Below are 12,242 nucleotides of genomic sequence, written 5' to 3' on the forward strand. Positions count from 1 at the left end.
CGCGCTGAGTGGGAATGAACCTGCGACCCCTTGCTTTGCAGGCCAGTGTTCCATCCACTGAGCCACAACAGCCAGGGCTACTTTTATTTTTTATTTTTTAAATTTTAATTCATTAATCTAAATGTCATCAGAGAAAGAGTCCTTTCATGTTTTCCCAGAGCAAACTTTAACACACACTCCCCCATGTTTTACAATTAACAATGTTGCTCATATCATATAATTATGCAAGCCCTTCATTAGCGCCCTTCTTTTGTGCTGATGAAATAACAGGCTTGTCTGGAGCCAGTGACATGGTGTCAAGCAAACCTTTGAGTTTCCTTTCTGCCTTGGCAGTTTCCAAGTGTCATGGCCTGAAGAGGGGACACTTACATCTGCCTCAGATTCTGGGTCAGCTTCAGGCAGCCCTTGTTCTTGAGGCATGTGTCCATTCTCTGGGTCTTCTTCTGCCTCATCTTGGTGCTGGTTGTCTCTCTCATAGGCTAGCAAATCAAAGAAACCAACATTAGCCCAGATGAACCAGACAGGATTCTTTCCGTTCACTAAACCAAAGCCACCAGTAGACTTTCCCAGAGACCATTTACTTAGTCTCTCCTCTAACGAGGTTAACTGAAAATAAGGTGTCTGTCTCGGCTTTCCTAAATAATGCTATGTTCTGTCCCAGAGCCGTGTGTAAGGAGACCTGAGGGTGAGTGGCACCATTCTAACTTGAAGACACAATGTTTATTACAGAGACTGTAACTTCCTATCCCCCAGTGCAAAAAACAAAACAAAACAAAAAAACCAACAAAAAACAATCAAAACTCTCCCCAATAAAAGCCCAGTCAACTGGACATTGCTAAAATTACCAACTAATTTTGGGTAATATCAGAGGAAATAGCAAGGTACCAAGAGCAGAAATTGATACTTTTTCAGGAAATGAAAGAAAGAACCACCCCATGTGTGGAACAAAAACAGAAATAGTGCCCATCCTATGACCTCTAACATGGCAGCGAGGAAGATGGTCATAATACAGATACGTCCACAAGATACCCACACAGACATTCACTAGATGCTTTTTGAAAAAAAAAAATGTTTTTTGATACAGAAAATTTGGATAAGAGCATATCAGGAGAACAAATAACTTGTTTAGTAAGCTATAAGAGGAATGGTTACCCAGATGGAGAATATTTAACCTGTAGACAATAAGGATACAGGGTAACTTACCATTAGGTTTCAAGTGCACCAGAGGATTCATTAAATAAAGAAATGAACAAACCATTCTCTAGTCTTACTGATAACAGAACAAAAAAGCTTTAAGTGCTATACAGGGGACATAACGAAAACAATTTCTTGATTCTAAGGGCTATAAAATACCAGAACAGGCTAGAGAGAGAGTGTGGGTAATCACCTTTCTTTAGACTCTTTAGAAAGGATACATATCTAAGTGCTGTCAGAGAGACAGTTACTTTATAGTTCTATTATCACAGAAAGCCACATTCGATAAATTACATACCATATGCACACTATAAAGGAAAGTTACAATTGACTTAATTTTTTAAAACTTTTTAAGGCAATGATCCAAAAGCCTCCAAGGTAAGGAGAATATGAAGAAATTTCCCAAAGCCTAACAGTTTTGTGGTAATGTGTCAGAAATAATTATTTAGTACACAAAAGCTTAAACTACTATCTCCTTTCTACTTTAAAATGTTACAGAGGAAACATTATCTTGGGCAATTTTGCCTACTATTGTGCAGTGTTTGGGAGAATTAAGAAAAACACCACCATCACAACAACAAAAGAGACATGGAACACAAGTCTCCTTTGCATGTATTCAGATATGCATATCACTGAGTTGATACACAGTACGAAGCAATTTTATTAAAGCATTCATCATCTAAGGAGCCTTACCACCTCCTTCTTCTTGGATGCCCTGGTCCTCTGCTCCCTGAACAATGTCATTATCCACGGCCTCATAATGAGCTTGCTGCCTGCAAGAGGCACAAACATCATCACGAATTAAACAACACAGTTTGACATAACTCGTTTATCTTTATAGACAGTAATAAACTAATTTTTCAACTTTTTTTTTAAAGCCATAAAAATTTCTTTAAAAAGCTTATGCAATTAGGTTTATTAAAGATTCAGGATATACTTTTAAAAAATACTTTAGAAAAAGACAAACTACCTTTCAAACAATAAAATAAAATAAAGGTAGCACAAAACCTTCTAGGTTATTCTCTGAGACCTACACTATCATTTTTAAGCACACACACAAATAAAGGTTGATTATTTTTAAAATTAAATATTTGGAATTTAATTCTGCCTCAGCTACAGGAGCAATATGAGCCCCTCAAGTTCATGGGTAATAAATGCACAAAGCTATTTTTCTTTTTAAAAATTTTTTTTAACTTTTATTTTTAGAGAGGGGAAGGGAGGGAGAAAGAGGGAGAGAAACATCAGTGCATGGTTGCCTCTCGAGCGCCCCCTACTGGGGACCTGGCCCAAAACACAGGCATGTGTCCTGATTGGGACTCCAACTGGAGACCCTCTGGTTCGCAGGCCGGCGCTCAATCCACTGAGCCACATCAGCCAGGGCATGTTTTTCATCTGCTTATAGAAACCAGAGGAAGGACTGTCACATCCATCAGAAGGCTACCGTAGCTGCTCTGGGTGCTGCGGCCTCCCCTCCTCATGCCGGGCCAGCCTCTGCTGGGCCATCTCCTGCATGAGATGCTGCTGCTGCTGCTGCTGCTGCTGCTGCTGCTGCTGCTGCCTCAACAAGTGCTCCTGCAGCCTCTGCTGGTGCAGGGCCTCCTGGTGCTCTCGCAGCCGCTGGGCCTCTTCTGCACGCCTCACCGCCAGTCTCTGCTGTTCCAGCTGCTCCTCATAGGGCGACCGGAATTTGGTAGCTGGCTCAGCTGAAGGATGCACCTGGGGAAAAATGAGTTGGGGTGGAGCAAAAGCAGTCAGGTCCTGTGAATTCTTCCTTCACTTGTTTCTCATCACAAACTCAGGAGGCAGGGATGGTGCATTAACACCTATATCCGTCTGGTGAACTATGATGGAACAGAACATTCAAGGGTCACCTAGAGCTGAAACCCCTATTTCCCAACTCCCTGTGAATTGCCCTTGGCTTCTTAGCAACTGACCCTCCCGATTTACTGGCATTAAGGCCAGTTTTCAATGTGCTCCCTCTCAAAAGGAAGAGGGCAAACAGGAGAATTGAGTTTTGAACCTTCATTAAACTTACATTCAAAAGGCCCTGCTATAAGCAGGAACTTGGTGAACTCACACTAATTCGGGCAACTTGTGAGATTTAGGCTAAACACATCGGGATTCTAATTAACTCTAGCAATGCCTATACCCATCCCAAACGAAACATCACCAAAAAGTGAAATTTCAGATTAGGGTAGAAAAGCAGGGAACCGATTTTCTTCCAAGAAACAAAGAATGGGTGAGAAGACAGTACCTTCTGATCAAAAGAAAATCTGATCCAGGAATTCCTAAACTCTGCCTCCCAGTGAGAGGTCTACCGCTCTGTTCTCCAGCCCCCAAGTGATGTAAGTACACACAGTGAAGAATCACTTTTGAGGAAAGCCACACAGGACACAAAGCTGGGAGAGGCTTCTTGATGCTAAGCTTGCATCATCAGAGTGCGGCTGCAGGGGTTTCACACCTACTCAGCCTAAAGTCTCAAGCAGCTTGAAGTCTTGGAAAGTTCAAGGCCAAACAGAACTCTAGTTATAAATAACCACAGCCTCAGTATCTATGCAAAGACCAGTTGAGCATCAGCTCAGAGACAGTGGAAGGAAGGTACCTCGCTGCATTCAGTGTTGCTTTAAGTTCTTTGAAAGTACCATTTATAAATATAATAAATGATTTTTATAAATCTTACTTATGCGAGAGGGGCGTGCTCAGTAGGGGGAGCCTGAGCAGAGGTTAAATGTGCTCACCTAGTGGAATATCCTTAAGTGATAAAATCAGCTTTTTGATACTTAATAATCACCTTGAAGGTGAATGGGCAAAAGCCAGCATACACCTAAATGAACAGGAGAAGAACTTTGATTATAGACAATCAGGTGCCCAGTCGGGTGCTCACCTGTGCTACTCTGTTTAAAGGGACGTGAGCACGTGTCTCTTGCACTGTGCACTGTGGACACCTGGTAACACACATATGCCACCAGCTCTTTCTCTTTTCTCCAAAGATTTTTCCCAGGTATGAAAGTAGCTCTGCTATGAACATTACACAAGAAAACATAAGTCTGTGCACATAACATTCAGTGAAATCACTCACATTTTTGTTTTCAAGACTGTCATATATAGGGAAGCCTTTTTCTTTAAGATTTGCAAACGAGGCCACCCGTCCTCCCCCAGCCAGCAACACTGACCAAACAGGAGCCCACCTGGAGCGGACGGCCTCCTCCCTCCGCATGAGCTCGCCCTTCTAGAAGGTTGGTGTCCTCTTTCCGTCCCTGCTCTTCCTTCCACTCCCGGTCCTGCTCCTCTGGGGACGGGTCGTGTTCCTCCTCAAGATGCTCAGCCTGCCCGACCTGCTCCATCGCCTCCTCCTCCAGGGCCTTTCTGTGCTCCTCCTCCACCTGGTGCTCCTCGGGCTTTCGGGCTTCCGCTTCTTGCTGGTCCAGCTCTGCCGGAGCCTGAAATGCTGCCTCCCTCGGGGTGGGAGGGGAAGGTTTTGTTTCTTCTGTTTTTCCAGGCCGGGCTTCATGCTTCTGCCACACATGACTGTTTCGAGACACCTAGACCAAGCACAACCCTGGAAATGACACCCTTCTATTTCAAAAGCATGTGGGGTTACAATGTAAGCAAAATCCTGGAGTCTAGAAATCCAGAGTCCTGACTAAAAGTATGACTCAGTGGAGCCATCTAACTCTTCTCACTGCGTAGCCTAACCTATCAAATAGAGATAACATAAGCAAAACTTCATTTGGGAAAGGATACAGCAGATGACCTAAAAGCAAAGCCTCTAGGTCGCCGCACCTCAGCAGGCCTTCCCCTCAAAAGCAACCTAGCTCTCGTTTTCCTTTAGGATGAAAAGGAAAAGAAAAAAACTTAAAGTGATGAAACATTTATATATTTTTCTTGAATGTAAACTTTGTCTCAATAATTTGAAAAGGATGAGATCAAATAGGATGAGTTGGGTTTATTTTTTTTATTAGCTAATAAAAAAATAGAATACCTTTACTAATGAACATCCATGTTAGCTAAAAATAGTGCCCATTAACCAGAAACAACATAACCCTTTTTAATGTAGTAAAGTAATGGGGTTTTTTTGTAAACTAGAAAAAGACATTTGTACTTTGTACTGTTAATACAGAAAACTCTGAACAATAACAACAACAAAAAATGATGTGCCTAAAGAGTACCCCTCTTCTAAAATTAATTGATTAAATCCACATTCCCTGTAAGTTTCAGAAATTTTTATATGATTTTTTTTATTACTTAGAAAAAAGGGGCAAAACAGAGATTATATAAAATCAATAGGAAAATTTGTTACTCCTTTCTCCATCTCTTTCTTTATCAGAAAAGATAATTTCTTTGGTCAGACTGCTGCCCCATAATTGAAATAAATGTGAAGGCCTCTCCTTAAATTCGCAGGAGTATAATTGAGAAGATGGATGGTATAAATAACTAAATAAACCTGGAAGAAAAGTCCTTTCTTGGACGTCTGAGGAAAACTTTTGGAGATGTACATTTTAGCAACACCCTCACACACCTGGCAATGTGACATAATACGGTTCTGGGTTGACATGAAATATTTTTCTAAAGAGCACTAAGTGCTCTCAACTGCCTGCCATTTATCTCCACGATATCCCTGTGAGAAAGGTTAGAGCAGAAAACGACTATCTCCACCTGGCAGATGGGAAAACTGAAGCTCTTGAGTTGTTAAAAGATGAGTTCGGTAGGCTGTTAGTCAACTAGAGTAGAGGATAAAATCAATTCCCAGGCCAGGGATCTGGTTGTGTTTTCATAAATTAGTAGTAACCTGAGACCCAGACAAAGAACAAGGACCCATGAAGACACAGTCCTGACTGAGAAGAAATGCTCTGCAAGGGCTGAAGACTCACAGGAAGTCCGCGCGCATCGCTCAGTTATTCCCCTACGATGGGAACTCGCGGGCAAGTCTGCTCAAACGTTCACTGTTAACAACTCTGCTGGGGGGAAACGTCACCACACTCGCCATTTTTATTACACCTGTGATTTGTAAAATCAACTTGTAAGAATTAGTGATGAGGTGACACTACTTCTGATGTCCTGTTCACAAGCTACTCTTAAACAAGGCTTAGTTTTTATGAAGAACGGGAATATAAAAAAGTCGGTCAATGCACTAGCACTCATATCCTTGGCAGTTTCACGAAGGCCTTTTAATACCAGCTTTGCCACATTCTGTTTGGACCTAGCACTGCATCAAATTCAAATATATAATCAACTTTAATACCCGAGTGGGCTGATTATCACATTACATCCTCATGATCATTTAGCCTCTTATACTCTAAAAACAAACAAAAAAAACCTTATAAAAATCTCAGGACATGGCAACTCCTTTCAAACAAATTAACCCACAAGAATAAAGACGAAGCCACTGTGTCTTTCCCAGAAAATACTACAGTCGTTCTCAAAGTGTGCTCCCCAGACCAGCTGAATCAGAAATGCAAATCCTCTGGCCTCGCCCCAAATTAGCTGCATCTGAAACCCTGGGCTGGGGCCCAGCAATCGGTGTTTTGACAGCCCTGCCGGGGACTCGGATATACACTGAAATTTGGGATCCACTGTTCTGCAGGAAAAGCAGTTCACTTGATGATAGCTTGGCAGGGGAAATTACCTGCCTGACCATAGGTCACCCACCTCTTACCTGCTGTGGCTCTCCTGCCGGGTTCTCCCTTGCTGTGCTGTCACCTTGTGGAGAATGCGCCACCTGAGTCACACTTGGCCGCTCTGCTGGCTCTGCTTTTCGAAAGCTTGGAATCCTATTCAGAGTATCCTTCAGCTGTTTATATTCTGCAACTTGAGTCTGCATAGAAATTGCACAATTTGAAGAGGGGAAAAGGTATCACTCACAGATGGGCATTAGGTAGGGTTCACTGGAAGAATAAACAAAAATATTATACCTAAATACAAGTTAGAAAAAATATGAAGATTGTTTCCATGCATTAGCTAGTCTTACTTGGACATGCTTAACCTTTTTGAAGCACATGCAAATTAGAATTAAGAGTTACAGGAAACAGAGGAAAAAATGTCTAAGAAAGATGTTAGTTTCCCATGCTACATTAAACAAAGTCAGAATTTTTATAACTTCCTAATATAAATACCATTATTAAAAGACACCTATACAATCAGTTTTATAGCATCTAAAAATTCTATAAAAATTCACATAATTATAAGTACAGGTGAAGATATGTTTTACCAATATGGTCTGAATAACATTTTTCAGTGGCGAGAAATCATAAGTTTAAGATGAGGAACTGAATATATATATCCGCAAAACCACACAGGCGGCACCCTTTTCCCAGTCAACTTATGCTCAAGTAGGAACTCTTACTCTCCAAAGCATTTGCAGTATTGTGCTCTGCAGTTTTTTGTTGTTGTTTTTTTTAAAGAAATAGCATAGACATGAAGTGAGGCTGGGTTTTTATTTCTCAATTCTGAGTGTACTTCTCTTCTAACGCGATAAAGGCACTCATGTAGGTATTAAAAAGAATATATCTGTGCGTATATGTGGTAGGGGGTGTGTGTGTAATATTTTTAATACAAGGAGCAGGAAAGGCAGGGAAGAAAATCACACCTTAACGAAGAATATAGACTGTTTATACTTTAGCTCACCATATGCATCAACACTGTTACCCTAAAACAGAAACGCTGTGTGTGCAGACACACACTTACAGAAACACAAAGAATACAGAAATCTTATTCTGCACAAGCGTTGCAGGCGGGCCGCGGGCCGCCTCGCTCCAGTGTGCAGAACACATGGGCGGTGGAGACAGAATCCGGCCCGTGCGCGTGCTGCCAAAGCCCCCTGCACGGTGCTGTCCATCCCATGGAAGAGGTGCCTTTCTGCCTTTTTTAAATTCCCACAAGGTGAAGAAGCCCGCTTACTGAATCTGTCTCCTGGGAGCGCTTTTTTATAATTTGTGCAAAGGTGCGCCATGGACTAATGATGGCCCTTGGCCCAGAAATCTGTCAAAACATTTGTCAACCGACCTTGGAGGTCAAGGAAAAAAACAACTGACATCCTCATTGTGATACTCTGAATATTTTAGGGTAAATATGGAAGAATACACAAATCAATACTAGCCGTTCTTCTTTCTCCTCCTCCTAAATATATAATCTTTGAAGGCGTTAATGAGGTGGTCCTTAAATATTAGTGTGCATGAGGAATCACAGAAGGGTCAGGTTAAAAATGCAGGCCCCTGGGTCCCCACTCAAGTAGTGACTATTCAGGGGGCCTGGGGCAAGTGCCAGGTAACTGCGATGGAGGGAAGTCTGCGAAAACACCAGCTTCAGAGCTGAATGTGACCCTGAAGTCAGGAGGCCCCAGCCTTCAAGCCGGCTTTTGGCCTTAGGCCAGCTTTCTTTCCCTTTGACCTCACTATCGTTTAGTTATAAAAGAGCACAATACTAGGTAACTCAGTAGGTTGTAAATATTAAATTCTGCATGTACAGTTCTCATGATAATCCCCAATAATTAAAGACTCAAGTTCTATTCTGTTCTTGCTTTCTTCTCCCTCAGCTATATTTAAACATGAGATCATCTCCTAAGATGATTTACATAAGAAATGTGGATGTCTAAACAGCATTTGTTTTCTAAGAAGAGAGAGCAAATTTTAATATAGGGATTAGAGGTGATGGTCTAATTAAATATTATGCCTAGTTCTGGCATAACTACTTTTTTAAAAGGCAGGAAAAACTTGGAGTTTTCTCCCCAAAAAGCCAAATGATATTTAAAGGAATATAAAAATATACACAGGTTAAGTTTAAAATTTTTTTTTTTCTATGACAAAATGGTCAATAATATTTTCAGTGTGCTTACTACAGAATCTGGCTGTGGTCATTAAGTGAACTATTTTACTTATATTTCTCTGGGTTTTCAAACTGTTGCTTAGTCTAATATTTATGGCTATTATAGCACATAGGTTATTCAAATTGGTTTGTCACAGATTTCAGTATAAAAAACAGCCTTACATTACATAATACATTACATAGCAAAAAACATAAAGAATGCTTTGAACGACATAATCCATCTGAAGTCAATTTAATTTAGACACGTGTAAGAAATCACCACACAGCTACAGTTTTGCAGGGAGATCCCCAATCAATGACCACGAAAGGGGCCCCATAAACGCAGACACTGTAGCCTCGGAGACGGGTCAGAGCCCACCACGTTATACTGCTAATAACTTTAAAAAGAGAAAAAAATAATACATGGTCTCCTGATAGATACAGATGGCTGGTTTCCCTTTGCCCTTTCCTCTTCATCCTTCCAGGAGGAGAACAGTGAAGACCTGATGACTAGGAAGCCACAGTGACTGGCCAGCCATTCCCATCCCTTGCTTCGGCTAGAGAGCTGCGGAACACTCAGCATGGCATCGCGTTCATACGCACTCCAACCTTAGTTCCTGTTCCCTTGCTCATTCAGTAAATATCTGCTGAGGGCCTGCCTTGTTGCCAGACTCTTCTAGGCTCAAACAAATGGAAATTATGACTCTTGTTTTTTCCCTTCTCTGTCGACATGAGGTCTCTTCCTTTTTTCTGTAATTGGACCAACAATACCTAAGCCTAGTCCCAAAAAGAGTGTGTGTAGGCTGGAATGCTAGTGGCAAGGAAGGGAGGAAAGAAAAAGTCTGACAATAATTTATTTAGGTAGTTCATGTCATAAAACCCCAGAACCCCTAAAGCAAGAGTCAACACAGGTCAGACAGTGGCAAGAGACCATGTGATTTAAACAAGTATTAGAATGCTGTGTGTAAAGGCTGACGCAGGGTGGAAACAGTCATATGTACCACATAACCAACTGCAAAACTATAATCAAAGGTTTACTTAATATTCTCTTGATTGAATTTTGAAAGCATGCATGACTTGCTTGGGATCAGAATAGCTCTGTGCTAAGAAACTCGCTGAAGGTCGACTTTTAGGAAACTACATGCACAAAGGATGTCAGAAATGTTAAGCAGACTTGAAAAAGAACCGAGAGAAGCTGCTACCCTTCTAACCTGCGCAGCAGCTAGTGCACTCTTGTGGTCTTCCAAAGTCACTACAAGATGTTCATGCTCGGAGAGTAAATTCTTATGCTGTTGCTATACAAAAAAGAATTTTACATATTGAGTTTTAACATTCTAAGACAAATTCTTTTTTGGCTGAGAGTGGTACGACCACCCAAACATTGCTTACTTGCTTATTTCTTTCTTTCTTTGTTGTCGCAGCATTTATTAAGTTTAAAATTTGTTCAGAGAGATGACTGTGATTGATGCAATATTCTAAAATCTATAGAATGTGCTATCCAGATATCATAATCATTTATAATAAAATCAAAATCAAAGGCATAAATGTATCATTATTAATAAATCTTTGTAAATTAAAAAGCATATTAAAATGTAACCATCTCGCAAAAGAATCATTTCAGTACTAATGAAAATGTTTGGATTTTCAGACCATCTTTTTTTAGCTTGGGATGCAGAAGGTAAAAGTATCGGGCACTCCCCAGTTTATGCAATGCCCAAATGAACAGTGTGGAGTGGCAGAGCAGGTCAATTAGGGAATGACTTTTAAAATCATTACGCGAAGTCAGTCAGGCACACACAGAACTGTCACATGCATGGTTTTATTTTACCTTGACATCTTGAAGCTGCGTATGTATGTCTTGGTGTGCTTTCCTTAGTTGTCTATTCTCTTCTCTCAAATTGTACACGGTTTCTATTTCATAAAAAGAAAAATCACGCATAAAACCCTAGAATTTTTAGGCTTGTCATTCTAATATTTTCATATCTAAAGCTTTACATGACTTGTTTTAGAATTTGTTTTGAATTAAACGAGTTATTCCAAATCGGCAGAAACTACACCATTTGGGCATGGACTCAGCTGGACATCCCAATACAATACAATACAAGCTAGCTCAGTAGTTAAAACATATTTGAACAGCTTATACAGTGTAGGAGAAATTAATAATTTTTAATTACTCAGGAATTAAAACGGAAATATTTCTGTTAATAAGCCCTTAGAAATAAAATGTGATGGGCAGGGGTGGTCTAAGGCATGTCTCTTTAGAAATTAAGACCAAAGTTATCAAAAAGCGCAAACCCTATTTCTCAGAGCATGAATAATTTCCACCAACCCCTGAAGGTATTTCAATTATAAAGGCAACTCAAGGAATAAGAAACACCTGTTGAAAAATTCCAACTATACTTTTATTCTCCTACCACTGAGTTCTTAACTGACCTAAATTCGCTGCTCTAGGTAAGTTCTTTCCAGGGGGCCAAGGTGAAGCTAGCAATCAGGGTGAAGTCCTAAAAGCTCCCGTCTTACACCCTATTATTCTGGGTACAGACTCAGCAACTTAAAGATTCTTCTAGACCCATAGCTCTTATATTCTTGGTAATTGTCTCACCTTCCCTGTATCTGAACATTAGATGTTATAAACTGGCAGCCACAAACCCTTTTTTTTTTTTTTTTTTGCTCCACAACATTCACCTATATAAGTATTATTCATATCTGAATAGTTGTCACCATTTATAAAATGAAGAATCTGGGTCTAATAAAATCTGGCCACACTAGGGCAATTCGCAGGTGCAACACTCAATGAAAGCCGGGCGGTGGAAGGGTGACCATACATACTTTATTTTCCAAGAGGAGATACTTTTGAGTGTGAAAGGAGGTGCTGTTAATTATTACCCTGAAACAGCAGACATACACCTAGACTGCGCTGGGCAAACTGTCCCTAAGTGGCGGCCACTCCCCTGCAGACAGAACCCTCACTCTAGCGTGCTACTCAGCACAGAAGGAAAGTGCCAGTCACCATCGGTCAACATATTTTTCTGTCCCCTTTCACTCGTTTGGAGTCCCTGCCTGACTCCTGGGCATTGGATTTATGTCGGGTTTCGGGGAGAAATGAACAACAAGGTGGGGAATATGGCCAGGGATTGGTTTGTCCATCCACATGCAATAATGGATTTTTTCAAAGGTCAAAACAGGACCCCTGGCAATCCAAGAGGACTGTAAATATGTCACTGGCTGGCTGGGGCTTCAGTATACAC

The 12,242-nt window shown here is 40.9% G+C and overlaps 1 protein-coding gene across 4 annotated transcripts in view; it reads right to left on the reverse strand.

The window, feature by feature from the left end:
• GOLIM4 (golgi integral membrane protein 4) overlaps window positions 1-12,242 on the reverse strand; it is a 71,201-nt gene that overhangs the window by 12,311 nt on the left and 46,648 nt on the right. For 2 of the 4 annotated variants that reach the window (XM_054580342.1, XM_054580346.1), the window contains exons 6-12: window positions 10,823-10,905; window positions 10,206-10,289; window positions 6,851-7,009; window positions 4,383-4,736; window positions 2,636-2,910; window positions 1,888-1,967; window positions 370-479 (exon numbers count right to left, since the gene is read on the reverse strand). In XM_054580342.1, coding sequence (XP_054436317.1) covers window positions 370-479; window positions 1,888-1,967; window positions 2,636-2,910; window positions 4,383-4,736; window positions 6,851-7,009; window positions 10,206-10,289; window positions 10,823-10,905 — 1,145 coding nt within the window. The remainder of the gene's footprint in view (window positions 1-369; window positions 480-1,887; window positions 1,968-2,635; window positions 2,911-4,382; window positions 4,737-6,850; window positions 7,010-10,205; window positions 10,290-10,822; window positions 10,906-12,242) is intronic. The other 2 variants (XM_054580351.1, XM_054580353.1) reach the window with 1 other exon arrangement.

Source organism: Pteronotus mesoamericanus, unplaced genomic scaffold, assembly GCF_021234165.1.
Source record: "Pteronotus mesoamericanus isolate MK-2021 breed Mesoamerican mustached bat unplaced genomic scaffold, CSHL_Meso_final contig_116, whole genome shotgun sequence".
NCBI lineage: Eukaryota > Metazoa > Chordata > Mammalia > Chiroptera > Mormoopidae > Pteronotus > Pteronotus mesoamericanus.